Source organism: Molothrus ater, chromosome 19 (assembly GCF_012460135.2).
Source record: "Molothrus ater isolate BHLD 08-10-18 breed brown headed cowbird chromosome 19, BPBGC_Mater_1.1, whole genome shotgun sequence".
Taxonomy (NCBI): domain Eukaryota; kingdom Metazoa; phylum Chordata; class Aves; order Passeriformes; family Icteridae; genus Molothrus; species Molothrus ater.
Window position 1 is genome coordinate 9,825,314 of NC_050496.2, and position 22,123 is coordinate 9,847,436.

Below are 22,123 nucleotides of genomic sequence, written 5' to 3' on the forward strand. Positions count from 1 at the left end.
TTGTAAACTGAGCACATTTCATTTATGAACATATTAATACCTTCACCCCATCACTGCAATGTAGTCACATATAGGATATATAGAGAGAAATATATATAAATAAAATGAAGATGGCTGCTTTTTAAGAAGCTCTGCAATAGAACCAACATTCTGCAGAGAATTTTTTCCCCCTCAAGCACGAGAACATTTCAGTGCACAAAATACTCTATAAGCAAACAATAAAATGCATCTCTGAGTATTGAAGCTGATATTTTAGTGTTTCCAGGAAGTCTTAGACCACTGTCCAGGACTGTTTATAATGGTGGGGGTGCTAATTTCCAATTTTTTTCCCCTGGAAGGGCTTGCACAGCCCCATGCTCTTGGAATGATCAGTGCTCTTAGGAACTGAGCCCAACCTGCTGGTCACTGAGCTGCTGTTCATTTTCACTTCATTTCACACCATTTCGTTTATCTGCTCCCTTAAATACCACATTTATGGGGCTGTGTGTTCTTACCCAAAAGGCATTTAAACTTGACAGTGTAATAGATTGTGCTGTGAAAGCTGAATAGCTGTTTATTTCTTATCCCTGCTAATTTGTGCTCTGCCACATCATTACCCATGTGATAATGTGCCACTGGTTTTCTTTGCAAATGAAATCTCATCTTTTAAAGTATTCAAAATATTGACAAATTGCTGATTTTAGGAGGCACGAGAGAAAAAGGTTAATAAATTCTTTACATGTTTTAATAGAAATTGCCATGGTATAGAAAATATTTTTAATATAGTTGTTTAAATGGACGTGATTGAGTTCATACAATACAAAGGAGCCACAAATAGCTGCCAGCTGGCTGGACTGGCCACTTGGAATTCCTTTGGCATGGAGAAAAGCAGGTATAGTGGGACCAGTGAGTCAGACTCAGTAGGATGATTTGTGGACAGAAAAATCAGAAAGATTAGGACTGTGCCTGGCCCTTGGCTGGCAGGGTCCAGAGGGTAAAAATCATGAGGATAGTTCCTGCAAACCAGAATAAGATCAGTTAAGAGAAGGATTGTTGTCCCTTGCAGAAGCTGCATTAGTAAAACCTCATTAATATAAACTAATCTTGTTCTAAACACAAAATCAACATTACACACATTTGAAGTTCTTACAGCTACACTTTTTTCTAAGCTTAGAGCTGCAAATATTTGTTTATTTTTCAGATTTACGTTAAATGCATTGGTTGTTTTTGTGGTGGTAGAAAAACTTGTATGATGTTCTCCAGCATTTGATAAAGCTTTGTTTACTCACAAGAAAGCTGAAGTGGTTCAGATTCCCCCTTTGAGCAGATAATCCCCTTTACAGGAAATGTTTTACAGTAAATGTGCATGGCTGGGACAGGACACTTCGTGCCCCTCTTCTGGGACACTGCCCTGCTCATGGGTGAAAAGGGACTCATTGTCCCCACTGAATCACTGGGTGTTCCTACTTTGTTCCTTATTTTCCTTTCACTTCTTCATCATCAGAGTGAGTTTTGTTTTTATTGCAGCCTGCCTTTCCCTTGACTGGACTGATCTCCTTTCAGAAATTATCCAGTGCCCAATAACAAATGTTATGGATGCCTCATCCATCCCTATCACCCCAGAGCAGTGGCAAGGCACAGGGGGACAAATGTCCCTTTCAGAAGGGCCCAGCTGATGTTCCCCAGCACACACTGCTCACTTCACTGTTCCTCCAAGGAGGAAATGCTGAAAAGGTCTTGGCACGCAGAGGCAGAAGCTGCTTATCTGTGGTCAGATAGGGCTGTGACTTACAGGCTGATATTTGAGGTTATTATCCTAGAGAGGATCTTTGGGATCATCCAGCCTAGTCCATGCTACTGCTCACAGATTCAGGGGTTTGTTGTAGGTTTTTTAAAACGTTACATGCCAGCAAAATTAAACACAGCAAAGTGAGCCCTGTGCAGTCATCTCTGACTGGAGCCAAGTTAACCCAGCACAGAAAACTTCTGAAACTCAGTTTGAAGAGTTGTCAGGAGCCCCTTGAGCAGGGCAGGGGTGTTTAACAGTGATGCTGTGTTCCAGCAGCCCCAGTGCTCCCAGCAAGGCAGAGCAGTGAGGTTACTGCACCTTCATCTGCTGCTCATCTTCATCACTTACTGGAAATCTGCTGCAGCAGCACCTCAGCGCCTCTAGCTCTGCACCACAGGGCAATAAACCAGGAGTGCATTTCATCTCAGCTCTCCTCTGCCTTGTTTTTGTGACTTTCAGAGGCCCTGGCCACTGGTGGTGCTGGGTGGATGTGGTTTGGTGTGTAATGCATGGGGAGGAGGGGGCAGCGAGCTCCGTGTGCTCATCCCCGTCAGGGTGGAGGTGCTCTCATGCTCCAGCCTCTTCCTCAGAAACTCATCCAAGGAAAGGCTTCATGGGGGTGAAGCAGCAGCTCCTGGAAAATAAAGGGAATTTGTGTTAATATTGTTTTTAATTAGGCCATAGTCATTCGGTCCATTTCTCATCCCCGTTGCCTGGAAGTGGAGCAGAGTTTCAGACATCAGCAACAGATTTTAATTTAAACTTTTTGCCAACTTTATATTTTCTTATGCAATTTACTTTTTAAAATTAAGAGCACATGTTTTCCTTCCAAATAACACGCAGTACATTTATTGGCATTTTAAATAGGCCAAAGTGAGTGACCAACCTTCTTCTTTTTCTTTCAAGTCTATTTTTTCCCTGCAGGCAAATTGCTGTGGGCTTATGACCCACCCTTTTTATGACACTATTTCAGCACAGATATTCTTAGTTAGAATTCTAAGTTATTTCTTTGAAACAGAAATAGAAATCACCACCTTGGCCAGCAGTTTCTTCATCTAAGGGACATACAAATATGTCACATAAACCTTTATGAAATCTCTGTCACACGGTTTATGTATTTTTGTTCCATTTGGGAAACTGTGTAAGCTGGTGTTGTCTTTCTATTTGTTGTCCTGTGTGTGGATTAATGGTCATTTTACAAAATGCTTCCTTGTTTGGGGCATGTTCCTGTGGCATGGCCATCCTGGGAATTGCTACAAACTTCTGCATCCTTTCTAAAATAGATACAGATCTCTCTTATTTCACGTGCTCGTACCCACACCACTGAAATAGAGACTACAACACTTTGATCCAGAAAAGGCAGCAAGTGGCAATAACATTTTGGCTCTATTACATACTGTCAGCCCTTATTTCTTACGTTTAATCCTTGTTTAGCACAATAATAATTCGCTTAGATGGGGTGTTTAAGGTGAGTTTTTCTACCAGCAGCTCTTGTTTGGACCATACAAACCATTTGGTTCCCAAACAGAGATTTGGGCAGCCAGAAGAGAATTTGAGAAACCAAGACTGAGAAAGAGGACTCGGTGTTACAAAGAAACCATCCTGCCTTTGGATCTGGAGCCTGAGAAGTGAGATTTTGTAACTGCAGCTTTTATTTTCCCACAGAATCATTAAGAAAAGACAGTTGCTCATAAGTTTTATATTTCATGGATTTTTCGCAACTGAGAATTAAGTCATCTTGGGGCTTTTTTTTTTTTTTTTCCCTAATTTGCCTACATTTAAGTCTAATAATAGTTTATTAAACCTGGCATGTGGAATAACAGAGTCTTAGTGCTGGAAAGTTTGGGATTCATTTCCTGCAGCAGTGGGGACATATCCGTGTCACACAAAGTTGTCTCAGGCGCTGAGTTGGGCGTAAGCTGCTTCTGCCACTGACTTTGTTTATGGGAGAAACTAATCTGGCTGTGAGAACTGGACTTATTTGAAAGTAATTGACAAGAACTGTGTCTGTGATCCCCAATATAAGCTTTTTCCAGTCACTTTGGAGAGATTAGATGTCTCTTAACATCATCTTACTGGCAGTGAAGTTGCTCCAAAGGGACTCCTTTAATCATATTAGTTTCGCTGCCATCACCCCGTCTTCAGAGCCTTTCTTTTTCCCTAATAGAACCAAATCTGCTTTTGCCATCTATTAGGTCCAACATTAATGCTCCTTTGCATATTAATTACTGTTGCTTTACCTATTACATTCAGCTCACTCTCAGCTGTCCCCAGTTTTGGCTCTGAAGGCTGAGAGCTGTTACTTTCTCCTTACAGAAAACACTGGATTGTGTTTTATTTTCTAATGACTTTGTATAAGAATCATTGAATAAAGAAGGAAGTAAAGCTTAAAAGGTGTAACAGGAATTCACCCAGTCTTTATTTTGGCTTGTAGTGTTATCTGTGAATGAATTTTCCTTGTATTATAAAAAGTTAGCCCTGATTTCTTATCCTAAATATTTTAACAAACTTTTTAGGAAACTTCTGAGCAATGTAATTTCTTAGTTTCACTTATGTGTATATGTTGGGGGTATAATTAAAGGAAGTTTTCTATTTTGAAAGAGGAGGAAAAAAAGGAGAGTAGGGGAATGAGCTTTCAAAAAGAACTCCCACAGATGAAAAGATAATTGTGGCTATTTCAGGCAGGACTTGCACTGGTGCAGCTGTTAAAAACCCCAAATTCTCAGAGTGTCAGTTTGGAACTCAGACCATATCACCCATCAGCAATTGCAGCTCTTATCTTCATTGAGTTAGTGCTGCTTTGGTTAAGGAAAAGCCAGGCAGGCTGTCATGTTCTTGTGATCTGGAGATGAAATCATTTTCCAAAAGAATTATAAAAGTACATTGTGGATTATAATTATACACTGAAACTTGCTTTACGTTTTTAGTCTGTATACAGATTTAATAAGAAATTAAACATGTGTAGAGGAAAAGCTCAGGAAAGGAAGGAAAGGATCTAGCACAGATTACAGTATATGAACCATATGTTTGAGATAATGCTGATAGGACTGAAATATGTGGCCTGTGGTAGAGTTCTGTATACAAATGACGTGCTCATTCCTTCTCCACCATACACACACTCTTACCTTTGACATAGTAGGGACTAATGCCAGTGAGTAATTAAGAAAGCATGGAAACAAAAGTTTCTGAGATGGTTGATATTATTTAATACATGTTACAGCTGGGATAGCTGAAGGACAAACTGAAGGTTTGAAGGGAGACAATGTCTTTTATTACACCATATAGTTCAAATAGCTTGAGAAATAGGCAAACTTTCAAGCCTTGATTTGTTTTTTTTCCTCTCTCAGATCACAGTATTTATAGGAATCTGTCTTGAGAGATTAATGTGCAAGGCAATAGATCTGATAGTCATTCATGTCCCAACTTTGGTCAGAAACAAATGTTTCCTTTTCAAAGTTTTGTACTAATGTGGTTCTCAGAGGCTGCAAATAAATGGTGTAGCTGAGTACAGACAGTGTATTAAAAATGTCTGAAGAAGAAAAATAGTAGTTGGAGAGAAACTGGCATTCCAGGACAATGGGAACTTTAAATATACACTGCTTTTCCTCAGATTTTCCTGTGAAACCTTTAATAAGCTTGAGCTGAGTCACCTGCACTGGTAGAACATCAATTTCTGCTCTCAGTATTGTTGCATCCTCTGTGAAAGAATTACAGGCAACTGCAAAGTTTCTTGTGAAACAGGGAGGAAAAAGGGGGAAATTCTGTGGGAGTTTTCTAGTGGAAGTGCTCATTTTCAGAATTACATTTATGAATGAACACATAGATGTGTTTTCAGTGACATCCATCACACTTAGCTGTAAGGACAGTGCTTTCTGTCCCAAATGTGATGCTCCTGTACCCCAGTGAAGAACCCACAGAGGAAATGGAGTTAGAAAAGTAACTAGTGAGAGTTTGTAAATGTAATCTGAAGTCATAGATGTGCATCTACTCCTGAGGTAAAGTAGCAGAGGGAATTCTGTGGAATTAAGAGTTGTTAGAACCCTGGTTACTGAGAATTTGAGACTTTCTGTGCTGACAGGCACCGACTCCCAGAACACTGCATTGACCTGAGGCCATGGAGAAGCTTCCAAAATGGAATGATAGAACTGGGATTATAGGTGTGTAGTTTAAATAAAAGTGTCTAATATCACATAGGAGAAAACTTAAAGTTTAAGGTTTTAGAATATAGTAAAATATATGAAGCGAGATCAAAATTTTAGGACAGAAGCTAGTCCTTCTTCTTTACCTTCTTCACCTTCTTCTCCATAAGTTCAAGTAGTATTGTGTAATTAGATAAAAAAGTCCACATTGCAGAGCACAAGTAATTAGTTATTAGATAAAAAGTAAAATCATTTAAGTTCCATTTCTTAATTAGACAGTTTATCCTTAATAAGCCTTATAGAAAGAGAAATATGTCTCCATTTTTAACTTGTTAAAGTACTGTAAAACTCACAACTTGTGAGACTATAATATAAATAAAAACGAATAAGCATCTAAATCCAAACAAGCAGTACCATCTTGCACATTTAATCCTGACCCTGACCTTAGAAGAAAAAGCCAATAAAACTCAACAAGGAGTGACACAGCATTATTCCTGTCACTTCCATCCCTCCCCCTTGTGTTCCCCACTGGGGGCAGCTAGTGATTGATAAATGATTGATGATGCTCTGATAGCTCATTAGAAGGATGCAGGTCATTTCGTAAGGATAAAAAAGAAGGCATGGGTGGGATATGTAGTGATTATATGCCACAAGCTCAATTTGTCCTCCAAAAGCGTCCCTCTCACCAGTGCTTTGGAGCTGTAATTTATCTGTGTGCAGGAAGAGAAAGGGAAGAGCAAGAAGAGGGCCAGGAAAAGGGACAGAGCATCCCTGCCCCTACCCCAGGTGACAGCCTGTAGGAGGACACCTGTGGTATTCACATGCCCTCTGAACAGAGAGAAGCTGTGAGAGAAGCAGAGAAAAGAATGATCAAAACAATTCTTATCTCATTTGCTCCTCCTGTGTTTGTGCACATGTGGAGTGTGTTGGAAGATTATTTATTTACCTGAAGGAATTTTGGTAATTGGATTCAATTTGGTAATTGAATTTGATGTTATCTCTCTGTTCGAGAGCAGTAATATTTTTATTGCTTTTGTTTTGTAGAGCCTGCGTACATTAAATTACATTTGGTTCTTGAACGTTTCTGACACAGCCATAGTGATTCACCAACTAATATTAATAAAAATGAGTGTAGTACATTTGGCTTTGTTGGAGAAAATCTAGCAAAACCAGAGATGTGGTGCCAAAAGATCAAGTAAAAGCAAAACATGATGCCAAAAGATCAAGAAGAAATGTATTTCACAAAGAGGAAATACTTTTAATGTATATTAGCGCAAAGAATGCAGATTATTTAATCTGTTTTGATAGTGCCTTTCCACAAATCCTTTTAAAAGCAGTTTCCTCTGTAGTGTGTCCCTTTTTGCACTGCTCCTTCTCATGCCTCCAAAGAAAAGGCAGGATGGTGGTGGACCAAGAGCATGGTGACAGGAATTGCATCATCCCTCAGGGGAGCCATTTGGAAGAGTCTTCAATCAACAGAGCCAAACATGAAGAAAAAGATGGTAGAATCATGGGTTTCACGTTTCCTTGGCCAATCAGTCAAAGCTGTGTCCTGACTTTTGGGAGACAATCAGGAGTTTTCTTTAGTATCTTTTAGTATTCTTTAATATTCTTTGTAATATAGTCTTGGAATCCCTGCCTGCTCAGAGATGCCTTAGAAAGTCTCTTTTCCCAGCCCAGCAGCTGAAGGAGTCAGAACTCTTCCATTCTTATTCTCAAGGTTGTTTATTGTTTCTTATCTATAAAATTCTTTCTCTGACCTTCGAGCTCTGTCTGGCAGGTTGGGTCGAGAGGCACGCTGGTGTTATCTTTTTATACTAAAAACCACGTGTACATTATTTACCATAACTTCCCAATGCCTATCACCTGTGTTAGACAGTGAGCTTCTACTCTAAACCAATCCAAAAGTGCCAACATCACCCAGAACATGGAGGCTAGGAAGAAGAAGGAAAAAAGACAAGGCACGCCCAAATTCCTCTATCTTAGGACCCTGAGCCCCCATTCTAAAAATGAAAGTTTTTCACAAATCTATTTTTCACCCTGTGATGAATTCACTATCATTCTACTTAAACTTTCGTGGCTTGTAAATCCTCACATAAGGTTGGTAGTTTTTTCCACGGGTCAAGATCAAAGGCACAGGGGGTCTTGGGCTCTGTGCCAAGGTCTCTGAGCCCCTGGGCAGGGGCTTGAGTCCTCCAGGGCAGCCAGAGGAATCTCCTGGGTTCCGACAGTATAGTTATAGTATAATATAGTATAATAAAGTAATCAATTAGCCTTCTGATGTCATGGAGTTCTGCCATCATTCCTGGGTTCTGACAGTATAGTTATAGTATAATATAGTATAATAAAGTAATCAATTAGCCTTCTGATGTCATGGAGTTCTGCCATCATTCCTGGGTTCTGACAATATAGTTATGGTATAATATAGTATAATAAAGTAATCAATTAGCCTTCTGATGTCATGGAGTTCTGCCATCATTCCTGGGTTCTGACAATATAGTTATAGTGTAATATAGTATAATAAAGTAATCAATTAGCCTTCTGATGTCATGGAGTTCTGCCATCATTCTTCCTGCCCGTTGGGCATACCTATCACCAACAGAAACCAAGTGGGTTTTGTGCTGTGGGTTTGGGTTTTGTCACTTTGTTTGCTCTTTCTCTCAGGTGATCTCTGGTTTGGAGAGCCAAATCCGCAAGCTGAGGGAGGAGCTGATCCAGGCCAACGCCCTGAGGAACCATCAGCTGCTGGACCTGAGCCTGCAGAGGGATGAGGAGAAGCTGAAGGCATCTCGAGACAAGGAGGAAGCACTGAACAGCCTGAAGATGGAGATGGAAAAAGTGATATCAGAGCTGAAGACGAGGCACACGGCGGAGACAGAGGCGGCTTTGAGAAAGGTAAGGGATGGATAAAAAACAGCTCCACAGGGCAGAAGGGGAGGGATCACCCCAAAGGTCAGCTGAGCAAAGCTTCCCTGAGGAAAAATCACCTAGGGATCACTTGAGTTGAAGAAACAGATGCAGACCATGGGATGTCAGTCACAGCAGGAGTGTGGGGTGTTTTGGGGTTCTTTGATGGAAAACTTTGCTCTGGGCACGCTGGGGCTGGGCAGCACCTCTAGCAGGGATGGAAGGTGCCATGAGGATCCAACAGCACTTTAAAAACACAGGTGATTTCAGAGGTAAAGCCAGCCAGGAGCAGGCTGATCTGCCTCTGCTGGAATAGAGACACTGGAAAGGGTGGTTCTGCCTAGCCAAGCTTTTTCTCCCTTAAGAGGGTGAGCTCTTAAGGAGGGAAAAACTCAGGCTCAGAGTGCAAGGAAGTTGTGTCTGATGCTCACAGTGGCTGATCTAATTTTTCCTGTGGTGTACATCAGGTGAGAAAGGAGTCTGAGTAAGATTTGAAAATAGAAATTAATGTTTCAGATTGATCAAGGCTTCCCTCCCATTCTGTTCTGTGGGGTCACTGCCCACATTCCTGCTTGCTGAGCATCCTTGGACCCCTGTCTTGAATTCAAGTGTTCCTCCCCATTAAGGAGCTAAAACATTCAAGTTTTATTTCAAAAGCTAGACTAAAAAACCCTACTTAATATTTATGGTAGACTCTGTGTATGTGTAAGCAGATAGTTGTTGAAGTCTCTTTTGTACGTTGCATTAAGGCACTAAATCACACATTTTCTTGCAAGGGGATGTGCAGTGGCACAAATTAACAATCTGCATGGAGTGTTTGAGCAGCCTTTGTGCAAGTGACATTTCATTTACCTGCGTCAGGTTCTTGGTCTGTAATTTTAAAGAGCATTCGGAGGATTATGTTGGAAATCAGCCAGCCTGAAGCCATTAAAACGGCTGTGATCAACAATTCAGAATCTTTTCTGAATGTAAGGAAAGCTCTGCTTGGCATAATTATTTAAAGCCAAGGTCACAGAAAGTATTTAAACCTTTGAAATTCATCATTAAAGGATTAATTTTAACTCAGGAAGACATTGTCATTTTTGCTTAAAAATGGAATTTGAATCTCAATTCTTTTCTTTCTTTGATCTTTTTTTACATGTGTAGTATAGCAAAAGAAAAGTTAACTTCTTTACATCCTCAAATTAAAGTTACAAATAATCCTTCATAGGGCAATATCTCTAATAGTCTTGAATTGTCATTTCTGTCAGAAATACTGGTTTTCTTTAATTTGTTGGATTTTTTTTCTGTTTTTCAAAAAATTTGCTAATTTTAAGCTATATTAACTGCTATTGTATTTTTTTTCTTTAACCTACTTCCCTATTTTTACTCTAATCTGAAGAGCACATGTTGAGTAAAAGATAGGAGGGGAAAAGAAAAATGTATCTCTGTTGAAAAGTCTTTCACAGACATGTGAAAATACCTGGCATTACCTTCAAGTCTCCATTCCCCATTCTGTTTCATTTCTGTCTTGCAATTGTAGAACTGTGGAAATTGGCCACAAAATACAAAACTGAAGTAGCTTTGAGGACAAACTCCATTTAAAGCTCAAAAGTAGCAGTTTCAGCTAATTTAGTTCAAATCTTGGTCCTAGTCCACAGAACCTGGCTGAAGATGATTTTATCCAAGAGGGGGAAAAAACCATCTTAATTGCATCATGAGCCTTGAAATTTATTTTTGAAAATATTTTCTACCAGATCTGGTTACCTGGAAATTTAGGGCAATATGAAAGAAAAAATTGTTCTCTGAATTTACTTTTTTTTGGTGCCAATTCTGTGAAGATTGCTTAAAAATCCAATGGGAAGCTGAATTTCACAGTTTAGGCGTGGAACATCTGACTGGCCAGATTTTCTGAAGGTCACTCCATTCTCAAGTGAGGGATCTCATTCCTCTGTGATCTGTTCTGGGAATAATGTTAATTTCTGTGTGGATTGCTTTGTGTCATTGTGGACCGTTGTTAACGTGAACATGAGGAAATAGAAAAGAAATGATTCATACTTCAATGACAAGAAAAACAGAACTGTAAATGGGTGAAGAAGATCCAGGATTCCTCTGGCATTGCCCTCCTGCTGCTGTGGGGATGAGAAGGAGAAGAGTGAGGAGCAGAGACTGGGGAAGGAAGAGTCTTCATGAGAGACACACTGAATATTTAAATATTTGTTGGTGGTTGTAGACATCTTTTTGATATTTAGGGACACATGATTTATTGAGCTCTTTAATTTTCTGTTGCTTCAAAATCCCATCTGTGAGGCTGGGACATTGTTTGTTGTGGTGTCAGATCCTGAGCACTCCCTTAGCACTTTGGGCTTGGTGTCTGCTGGAGATTCCTGGGACACTGTGAGGGCTGTGCACCTTTTTTCCTGCTTTGCCCCTGTAAGATATTGAGGAGTTTTCAGCGTTTTTTGTACATACCTGGTTGAGCTGACAGAAGTTTTAGGATCATTTTTCTGCAAGTTGTTTTGCCCCATTAGGAGGGTGGTGAGAGCAGCTGTGGCTGCCCCTGGATCCTGGCAGTGCCCAAGGCCAGGTTGGACAGGGTTGGAGCACACTGGGACAGGGGAAGGTGTCCCTGCCAGGGCAGGGATGGCACTGGGTGGTGTTTAAGGTCCCTCCCAACCCAAGCCATGCCACGATTGTCGGGTGTTTGGAGCTCACAGCCCTGGAGCTGCTGGCTCCTGCTTTGGGCAGGGCCAGGTGTGCTCCAGGCTGCAGCAGCAGCACTTGGGGCACTCCTGAGCCAGGTGCAGTGGAGTGCACAAAGCTTGGAGCAGTTCCAGCTTTGCCAGGAGTGACTGAGAGCAGGAGACAAAATCTGAGTGTGTGCAGATGTGGGGCTTGGCACTGTTTGTAACGTTCTGTGGGATTTTCTTGGCAGAGGAAATGAACGTTCAGCAAGCGCGGCCCGAGCAGAGCAGTGGACAGGCTAACAATGCTCAAAGGAAACAACCTTGGAACGCTGAAAATATCTCATAAAAAAGCTCCCTTTGAGCAGCACACATGAGTAAACTGGAGTGGGAGAAGATGATGATGGGTTTTTTTTTTCTCTCTAAATAATTTTCAACATTTCGCTTTTTATTGACTTCTTTTCTATATTTAAATAGATATTTTGACTCATTCTGTTCAAGGTTTATGCAGGTTCCAGGAACATCGAATTCTCTGTCAGTGCTGCTTGGAGAAGTAATTTGCATTTTTGTGTGTTGACTGTACTGAACACACATGAAATTTGATTATAGGACAAATCTGTAGTCAAAAAAACCCCAAAACTGAGTTAAACACTTCATTTTTGGGGCTGCTTCTGATGGAAGGGAGCTGTGAAGTGGTTCCCTCTGGAGAGATGGGACACCAAAGTGGCATAAACCTGGCCAGAGCCATGCAGATCCTGCTTGTAGACTTAATGATGTTGATGTTAGTTATACTCCAAGATTTCTGTGATTTTAAATCAAATCTGATGTTTACAGTTTTTACCTGGTACAATCACTCCATCTGTATCTTGTATCAAATCTTGGTCCTAGTCCACAGAACCTTGATGAAGATGATTTTATCCAAGAGGGGGGAGAAAAAGCACCTTAATTGCATCATGAGCCTTAAAATTCGTTTTTGAAAATATTTTCTACCCGATCTTGTTACCTGGAAATTTAGGGCAATATGGGAGAAAAATTAGTTTTCTAAATTTACTTTTTTTTGGTGCCTATTCTGTGAAGATTGCTTAAAAATCCAATGGGAAGCTGAATTTCACAGTTTGGGCATATCTGTGTGTGTATCTGGTGTGAAGTCCTCATAAAACTCAGATACTCGAGGACCTTAAAGTTAAGGTCACTCTGTAAGTGTCCACTTCCTTAATTAGGAATAATTATTCTATATAACAATCTAATTTGTTGCAATCTAATGTTTTTGTAATGGGGAAAAACTCTTCAGACGGTGTCCTATAGAGGGATACTTATTTTCTGAGCAACTTCTTGCATATAATTTGCAAATAAGGTACTGATAATGTGCCCTAGGGAACATTTCAGTCCCTGCTTTAGCATCAGGCTCTGTGCTGCTGGGTTAATTCCTCACCCAGCACAGCCCTAGGACAGCCCAGTTGGATGTAACTCCCTGGGCATATTTTCATGCTGCATATGCAGGAATATCTGTGATTCACAGTATCTGTTCTGGCACTGTTGCAGATGATGTCACACTGTTCAGCACTGGCAAAGAGAGATAGAAGATGAAGGGAAGGAATATGACATCTTCTGAGATGAAAGATGCTCCAAGAGATACTTGATTAAAAGTATTGAGTTACCCCTAAGCAGTTACTCCTAAAGTAAAAGCATCTTGTGCCTTCCATGAGTTCCCATTTCTGAGTCCTGTCTCTCCAGCTCTGCTTCTTCTCTGCCAACTCCACATTTCATTAGCACCAAAAATGGTTCCATCTTTGTCCCTAAGACCTTCTGAGAACTGGCTGTGATGGGACCTTTGATCTGACACCTTTCACTTCATTAACTTGGAGACTGAAGCCACAGTTACTGCAGATAACTTTGTTTGTGATGAGTTTTCACACTCACTGCAGTGATTCCCTGGTTATTTACATGGGGGCAAATAGGTCAGCCATAAAAGGTGGATGTGTATTCCTCCCAAGTGTAATGATCTCATTAAATTGTGTCTAATTGTAATGCAGACCTGTTTGTGTCCTTGCTGAATGCAAGCAGGACCCCCACCAGTTGTAGAAGTGCCATTTTTTTAAACTTGTTTTGAGTCTATTACATCAATTATTTAGCTTAGGCTCCAGCTATGAATAATTTAAAGAGCCTCCAATTCTTACCAAGAAGAGTTGGATGTTTCCCAAGTCTCCTAATTTTTTTTCATTATAATCCAAGAACTATTGTCTCTGATATTATCTCTCTGTTCCAGAGCAGTAATATTTTTATTGCTTTTGTTTTGTAGAGCCTGTGTACATTAAATTACATTTGGTTCTTGAACGTTTCTGACACAGCCATAGTGATTCACCAACTAATATTAATAAAAATGAGTGTAGTACATTTGGCTTTGTTGGAGAAAATCTAGCAAAACCAGAGATGTGGTGCCAAAAGATCAAGTAAAAGCAAAACATGATGCCAAAAGATCAAGAAGAAATGTATTTCACAAAGAGGAAATACTTTTAATGTATATTAGCGCAAAGAATGCAGATTATTTAATCTGTTTTGATAGTACCTTTCAAAATCCTTTTAAAAGCAGTTTCCTCTGTAGTGTGTCCCTTTTTGCACTGCTCCTTCTCATTCCTCCAAAGAAAAGGCAGGATGGTGGTGGACCAAGAGCATGGTGACAGGAATTGCATCATCCCTCAGGGGAGCCATTTGGAAGAGTCTTCAATCAACAGAGCCAAACATGAAGAAAAAGATGGTAGAATCATCTCAGGGATATTTCTCTCAAATAGGACTAAACAGAATTTATGGCACTCTCCCTACTGGAGATGTTTCAAAGCAAGAGCTGCAGTCATTCACAGAGTTACACTGCTCCTATCTCCTTTAAATAAAAATAAAAACTCTGAAAAAACAATCCAGAAAACAACAAATCAGATTTCTGCTCATCAGCTGTATTCATAAATCTGGTTCCAGAGTTAGGAGTCAGGAGAAGTTGGTATAACTGTCACTGTGGGGGAAAAAAATGTGCACCCATGAGCAACAGGCTCACTTTTTAATATCTTCATTAATGTCTGCAGGGAGGTCAAGCACCATTATTTGCATTCACAAATTGCACCACAGGGTCAAAAATGAAAATGATTGAAGCAATGAGAAATGAGAACCAGACAAGAGCTAAATGATAAATTATGACAAAATATGGAATTAAAAAGATGGCTTTCAGCAGGGCAGGGACTGATGTGATTAAAATTAAAGCTCAATCCTGTGGCCCATCTTTCAGCACACTTTACTCATGTTCTGTCATATCAATGATAGCTGGGTAGTTGTTGGAGAAGCTTGCCTGGGTTTTTTAGGGTTTAGTGGATTTTTCACCAACTGGAATTCATCTGAAGTGTCTGTTGAAGAAGCATTCACAGGTGGGGTTTTTTTGTTGTCTCTGTCTCCTCTTTCTTTTTCAAGTGTGTGCCCAAACCCCCCTCCCCGTTCTGCAGCACGTGGGCACATGCTGCCTCTTCTCCATCCCAGAACTTCCAGGTTTTATCCTTCAGAGTGGATTCATAAGATCAAGACTCCCAAAGTCCTGGGGATGGTGGATAAGGTGAATGCTGAGGTTTTGCCAGTGGCAGAACAACTGTTTTAATTATTTTTTCAATCGTTTCTGGAGCCTTTCTTCGCTCTCCAAACAACCTGTAACACACCGACTTTATCTTGTAATACACAATTGCTTATTATTTCAGCTTTATTAAATACTTTTAAAAGCCCAGTTGAATCATTACCTCATGCTCTCCCTTTTTGCCCAATACCTTGTGTCTTGGAAAAGGCTGATTGCTTGTAGGTCCAGTTTTATCAAATTTATTTATCTAATTTTATCTATCCTCACATTCCTGGGTACTTGATAATATTTGGAAAACATTGGCCTTTTTCCAGTGTGGTGCTGACTGTAACATGAGATTACTGATGGATTTTTTTTTATTTTAACAACTGAGCCAATTCATTCTTAGATTTGTTGAGAATTCTGGAGTGAGGTCTGGGTTCCTGGTCAGGTGTGACAGGAAGGATTCCCTGCTCCTGGATCCCAGTCAGTCCCTGCTGGTTTCACTGGGGCTCCTCTGTGGTTTTGGTTGTGCTAACAAGAGTAACTGGTGTTTGTTCCTTGGAATTAGAGGTAGAAAATCCTCCTGTATCCATGAGCTCCACATTCTTACTTTGCTTGGAAGTATCTGGGGTGATGTATCCTTTGCACGAAGACTTTCTCAAGTGCCCCAAACCCCAGAGTCAGCACAAGGTGCCCCATGGAATGTGGCCATCACATCCCTGCTTAGGTCAGCACAACAAGATAAAACAGATTTCCAAACAGCTTTGTTTAGGAAAAATGCTCAGTGATCAAGACCAAATTAATGTAAAACATAATAATTGTGTTTTTAAATATGGCACATTTTGAAGACATTGTTTACACTCATTTGCTCTTTCTTCATATCATTATAATAGAGAAAAGCTGCAGGTGGCTTTTTTCTTCTTCTTCTTTTTGGAGAAGGAGTGTTTGGGAAATAGGGAAGGGGTAAAACAATGCTATTAGTCCTTCAGAGTCATTAATATGAAGAAAGAAAAGTGCTCCAAAATGACTTGCTTACAGCTGCAGAACATGTCATGGAGTAAAACCCACCTTCATTAAATGGGTGAGAAAGAATTCTAATTGTTTTGAAGTTCTTACGATCAGTCTGTATGTGCTTCATTGTAACATGATACTAAAGGGCCTCAATTATGATTTGTATATTTTGGTGCCAGAAGGGTTTTTTTCTTATGCTAAATTATTAAGTTCTGTCAGCTGCTGGGCTGTCATATAGAGATACAGTAAATCACATTATATTTTGTCATGGATTACACAGAGCAATAAATTTGGGAAGAGAGATCAAAGTAGTTTCACAATCACATCTGAGTGTAGGAGGGGTGTTTAACTTGTAGAAAATCTGATTTAGGTGAAACTGTTGCAGTTCTTGTGTGAATTTGAAATGAATTTAAATGTTTGCTTGAAAATGAATAAGGTACAAATCCCCAAAAGAGTTCTCCTGTATTTAGTTCAGAGGAGTTAATTCTGACCTACAGCTGCAGGACAGAGAACAGATAAATAATTAAACATTGGGAATGTTAAGAGTCGTGCAATGCCTTATTTATGTTTTTAATTGCTTTGATGATGGAGCAATATATTCCATTTTCTTTTTAATTGGCCTTTGCTGGACTTGGGAAGTTTCTCCTCGGCTCAGTAACGCGCTCTGGCTCCGGGAAGTTGTCTCTCTTTTGGGGAAGCTTTGTCATATTTAAAATACAAAAATTAATCCAACATAATCTTGCTAAGGAGCACTGATGGCCTCAGATCACTGATTTGTTGGGGGATGTGGTTGTATTTTCAGTGTCTGTTGTTCCAACTGTAGAAGTTAACTTTTGTGGGGCTCTTGTCCAACGATGTAACTTCAAAACACTGAGTTAACTTTGTGATACCAAGTTAATTTATTGATGCCAAGTTAATTCAGGGGTACAGTTTGTCCTTTGTTCCCACTTTTGCTTCTATTTAATAGCAAAGATTCTGTCTTAAAATGATACATACATAGAATGTTTTTCTACTCGTTGTCTTCTTAATAAATGCTTGTTCTTGCCACAAAACTCAACTTAAGACAATGCAAAATCTAAAGACTTCATTCTTATCCCTTTATAATTCTTTCAGGAGCCCTAAAGTCTCTCCTTGGCAAAAATCAGGGTGTGTGAATTTAGCTGATAAATAATGATAAAGTGCCTGGGTCTCAGAAATCTCCAATTTCATAAAGAATCATGTTTTGTAAAACTCAGATTAGTCTTTAACTGAGTCAAGTCGTGGATCAGTGTCACATCTTGGGACTGTTGCCTTCTATGCATGGAGGAAGCTTTAGCTTTGACTTGATGTGAAACGTCTTCAAAGGTGTTTCCCAGCCTGTCCCCCCGTGGTTTGGTTTCCTTTGCCTGAGGAATTCGGGAACCTTCTTTATGTCAGAGTGGGGGAGAGCCCGAGCTCATGAGAGGAGCGAGGTGCCTGCATTTCTCAGGGGTGAAGGCAGCTTGTCAAAACTCAAATAATTCCTGTTGGCTGCACGTTTTCTTTGTTCAAACTCTGAAAAAGAACATGCCAGCACTTTTGATATAACATCTTAAACTCGGTTTAAATAACCATCTTTGGTTGGATGGAACAGGAGAAAAGCAGGAAATTTAAAATGGTGATCCAGGAATGTGATTTAAGGACTCTAAAGTGGAGAGTGTTGGAGTCTCCCCATCTTCACTTTACTCCATCTTGTTTGAATGTGGAGCTGTGGGAAGAATCGTGCCAAAAATATAAAACCTGACGCCAAAATTGGTGAAATAGGAAGATAATGAGAAATCTCAACCCCAGCTGCCCAGTGTGATGGATGGCAGATGAGAAGCAGTGACATCTGTGATGATCATTTGAATCTCTTCATTTGCAGGAATTTCTGTCACCACAAAACACCACACTGATTTCACCAATAATCATCTCACAGATGATTGATGAGAGTAAATCAAACCAAAATCAGCCATCTCTGCTGTGCTGCCCATGATCCCAGCCCAGAGCTTATCACACCCAACAATCTTTTGGTACAATGTCCCAGAACCTCAGATTAAACCCTGTCCCAGCCTCAGATTAAACCACAATTCTCTGCCAGCCCTTTAAGTGCCTGATGCGCTCACCAGTATTGTCTTCTGTAAAGGGTAGTTCAAGCATTAAACAATTGCATGTGGCAAACCCAGGCTGTTAATCTGGTTTTAAATCCTTGTCTTGTATGCAAGGCTGGTATTTCAGGCCAGTTTGTTTGAAATAATGTGCCTGGCTGACAGCAATATTGACTGGAAATCAGCATTAGTGATGCTGGGGAATGTTTAGATGCTGATTAATTCCATTTAGATGAAGGTGATAATTGTGCCCTGGTGCAAGGCTGGTGTACCCTGGGCATCAGCCACCCTGAAGCTGGAGTCCCACAGAAGACTTTCTGGGTGAGTTCAAAATGCCTGTATTTAATTCCTCTGCATAATTTCAGAATTATTAGAAATGCTCCGTTGGTTTAAATGAGAAGTCTGGAATTTGGAGTTTTCCTAGGGCACAGTTTGCAGAAGCAGCTTCTCAGTGGGCCCCCATTGAGCACAGAACTGCAATGTGCTGCAGAAAGGCAATTCTCTGTGCAGGTACTGGCAAAGGCATTTCTATTCATTCTTGGGTTTTTCCCAATGAAAAGTACTTCACACATGAATGAGAGAGTTTTTTTCTCCTAAAGATGTATGTTTAATGAATAAAAAAATAAAAATGAAAAGATTTGTAGACCTCGAAAAGTGAAATGTAAAATAGAATATTAATAGGATTTTGGGATTTCTATCATTCATTTTCAAAACCCTTGAAGTCATTTGGTACTTGACTAATTATTCTGTTAACATCATTTTGGGGATTCAACTATTTTTAATGGTCTTTTGGGTGGTTCAGATTACATATTTGAACTGTGTGTGCTATTTTCACTGCTGAACAGAGATCCAGCTTTCATTTCTGTCTGATTGGTGGGGAGAGCAGGAGAAAGAGCAGGAGTTTGGTGTAGGAAGTCACCCACTGTCAGTGTTAGAGGCACATAAGGAAAATGCATGTTTCAGGCTTTGAGTCAAAATGGAATTTTTATGTACAATCAGATGAACTTTAAAGGTGATCTGCTGATCTCTGAAGTTTAAACAGATATTGTACAGAGAGTTTTAACATACTTAATAACAAAGATTGCCACCATTAGCCATTCTGAAGGTCATTTTCTCCTGACATCTATCAAATTACACAATCTTGAATTTTGGTACAAAGCATAATGCTGTCAAACTTAAAATAGAAATATTCCAGAATGTGGAGTGGTGTGTTGTTTTTTGAGGTAAATGGGCCCCATTTACATTAGTTCTTTGATGTTAAATTCCTTGCTGCACATCAGAGAACAGTTGCTTCTTCCCTGGAGCAAGTTTTCTTTCTTCTTCTTCCCCCACCCTTTGATTTTTTTTCCTCCTTTTTTTTTTCTTCTTTTTTTTTTTTTTTTAAGTTTGCTTACACTTTTATCTAACTAATTATGGAGGATCAGCTTATGGATGGCCACTTTTAGCTAGTTGCAGGCATTTTGAAAAATGATTCTTTCATAGCGACTACCCTAAACAGAAAAGTTCTTTAATCTGCTGCTTCTCTATCAGTGATTATGGTGTTGTGTGTGTGTATATATATATAAAAAACTCTAGTTATGAGAGCTCTTTCCAAGGCTGGAAGATAGAGAAACGTGGAATTATTGAGATTGGAAAAGACCTCTAAGGTCATGGAGTCCAACCACAAACCCAACACTGCCAAGCCCATCACTAAACTCTGATTGTTGGGGTTGGAAGGGGCCTTAAAACTCACCCAGTGCCACCCCACAGGGAAGGATTTTTCCCCAGTATCTTACCCAATGCACAGGTTTGTAATGTTCCAAGGCTTCTGAACAGCTTCATTATTGACAAAAACCCAAGACATCCCAAAAGCCTCCGTGGGTGTTGCTGGAGGTTGGAATTGTCCCCGTGGCTGCCAAGCCCAGAGGGACCTGGGGCTGGTCAGGGCTTGTGCTCCACTCAGTGGAACTGGAGCTGAAAGTTCCCTCTGATGCACCTCATACTTCAAATGGCTTCTAAATACTTGGTAATTGGGGTAGGACACGGTGTGCTTTTGTCATGTGGTCCTGTCATAGATCCTGGGCTCTTCAACTGATGCTGTTCTGTTCCATGAAAGGAGAAAGTGAAAATGGGGCTGTGTTAGAAGAGCGTCCATTAATTCAGACACCACATCTGGAGTGCTAATAATTTTAAATTTTTGGTTTAATTTTTAAATTTTTTTGGTTTGATTTTTTTGTTTTCATTTTTACCTGAAATGTTTTGTTGAAGTCGATGCAGTTTTGCTTAGCAACCACAATATGATGCTTTAAGGCTTGTTAAAGAATTACAGTTGGTTTTTAAAACCAATTAACTGCAACAAGGGCATAATCTTTTTAATGCAAAAGTCCTCTGTAATATTAAATAACTGCATGTAAAATCATCATAATCAGCTAATTTTAGCTAAAATATGTATTAACTGTGTGAAACTAAACAGGAGTTAGTTTTTGAATCAGTGGAATTCCTCTGCTGCTTATCCAATTTCAATCTTTTTCATTACAAAAATGGATATTCCAATTGATATTTCTGACAAGCTTCTGCCAAGTGGGAATTTCAGCAGCCACCTCTCACACACTGAAAACTGGTTTCAGACCATTAACTCTATTTGCAGTGCTGCCCATTGCTATAAAAAGAGCTTGACTTTAATGAACACTGGCTGACCCTCCAAATGTTCACCTTCCACTTGGATTCTTATTCATTATGTTTCTGAAATAGCAGCTAACCTGAAAGGGAGGGAATGCCCTTAAAATAATTCAGAAACAGCTTGTGCTTCCTCCAGCACGTGCACCCAGCAGCCAGCTGGAAAAGAAGGAGCCCAGGAAACTGCTGTGTGTGTGTGCACCAGGCCAGTGTGAACCCTCTCATTTATAAATCCCCCCTGGTGTTCCCTGTCCACAGCTCTGTGTGTATTTACTCATTCCTTAAAACAAAAAAGAGTAAAAAGACATTTTCTGTGCGTAGCAGTGCCCCAGGGAAGGTGGTTTGTGTCTGCCTTGGTTGCAAAGCAACAGCCTGTATAAAGAGGTACTAAATTAGTTTTAGTTGCAGGTTTTGAGAAAGGAGAAGCTTCATATTTCTGCAGTTAAAAGATGGCAGTGGAAAAGAGGGTGAGCCCCGTGAGTTGGATCTTTTCAGTGCTGTAAATTGTGGTCTGTGCCTTCATCAGAGCTGCTGGTGTGGTTTGTGATGATGCAAGAGCTGCTGGGTGTTACAGACCTCAGGGAAAAGCTGAAGTCAGCAGGAGCCACAGAATTATGGAATGGTTTGGGGAGGAAGGGACCTTAAAGATCCTCCCATCCCACCCCTGCCATGGCAGGGACACTTCCCCTGTCCCAGGCTGCTCCAAGCCCCAGTGTCCAGCCTGGCCTTGGGCACTTGAGGGGTCCAGGGGCAGCCAGTGCTGCTCTGGGCACCTGTGCCAGGGCCTGCCCACCCTACCAGGGCCAATTCCTTCCCAAAATCCCGTCTTACCCTGCCCTCCATCAGTGGGAAGCCATTCCCCTTTTCCTGTCACTCCATGCCCTTGTGAGAAGTCCCTCTCCAGCCTTCCTGTAAGACCCTTTGAGGTACTGGCAGGGACTGTCCACAGTTTTTAGTGCCCCAGGGCCAATATAACCAGTTTTAGTCAACCAGAGCCCATGGAGCTGTGCTTGTGCTGTCTCCAGGGGAAACTTTGGGAACTCTACCTCTGAAATTCAGATGCCTCAAATGTTTGGGGCTGGAAGAAAATGCAAGAATTTATTGTTTGTTGGTGACTGGGAGACAAAACTTATAAATATTTTGCTAACTGGAAGTTGTTAAAGCCATTATAAAATAAAATGTTGCAATTCCTTTTAAGTAAACTGGTAGGGTATCCATTCTTTGCCTTTAGTTAAGAACAAAAGAATAAAACAATAATGAAATTCAGAGTATCTTTCTTTTGGATC

General features: G+C 40.3%; 1 protein-coding gene across 1 annotated transcript in view; it reads left to right on the forward strand.

Annotated features, from left to right (window-relative positions):
- CEP112 (centrosomal protein 112) overlaps window positions 1–22,123 on the forward strand; it is a 193,969-nt gene that overhangs the window by 93,636 nt on the left and 78,210 nt on the right. Inside the window, exon 21 of the mRNA XM_054516852.1 lies at window positions 8,572–8,802. Coding sequence (XP_054372827.1) covers window positions 8,572–8,802 — 231 coding nt within the window. The remainder of the gene's footprint in view (window positions 1–8,571; window positions 8,803–22,123) is intronic.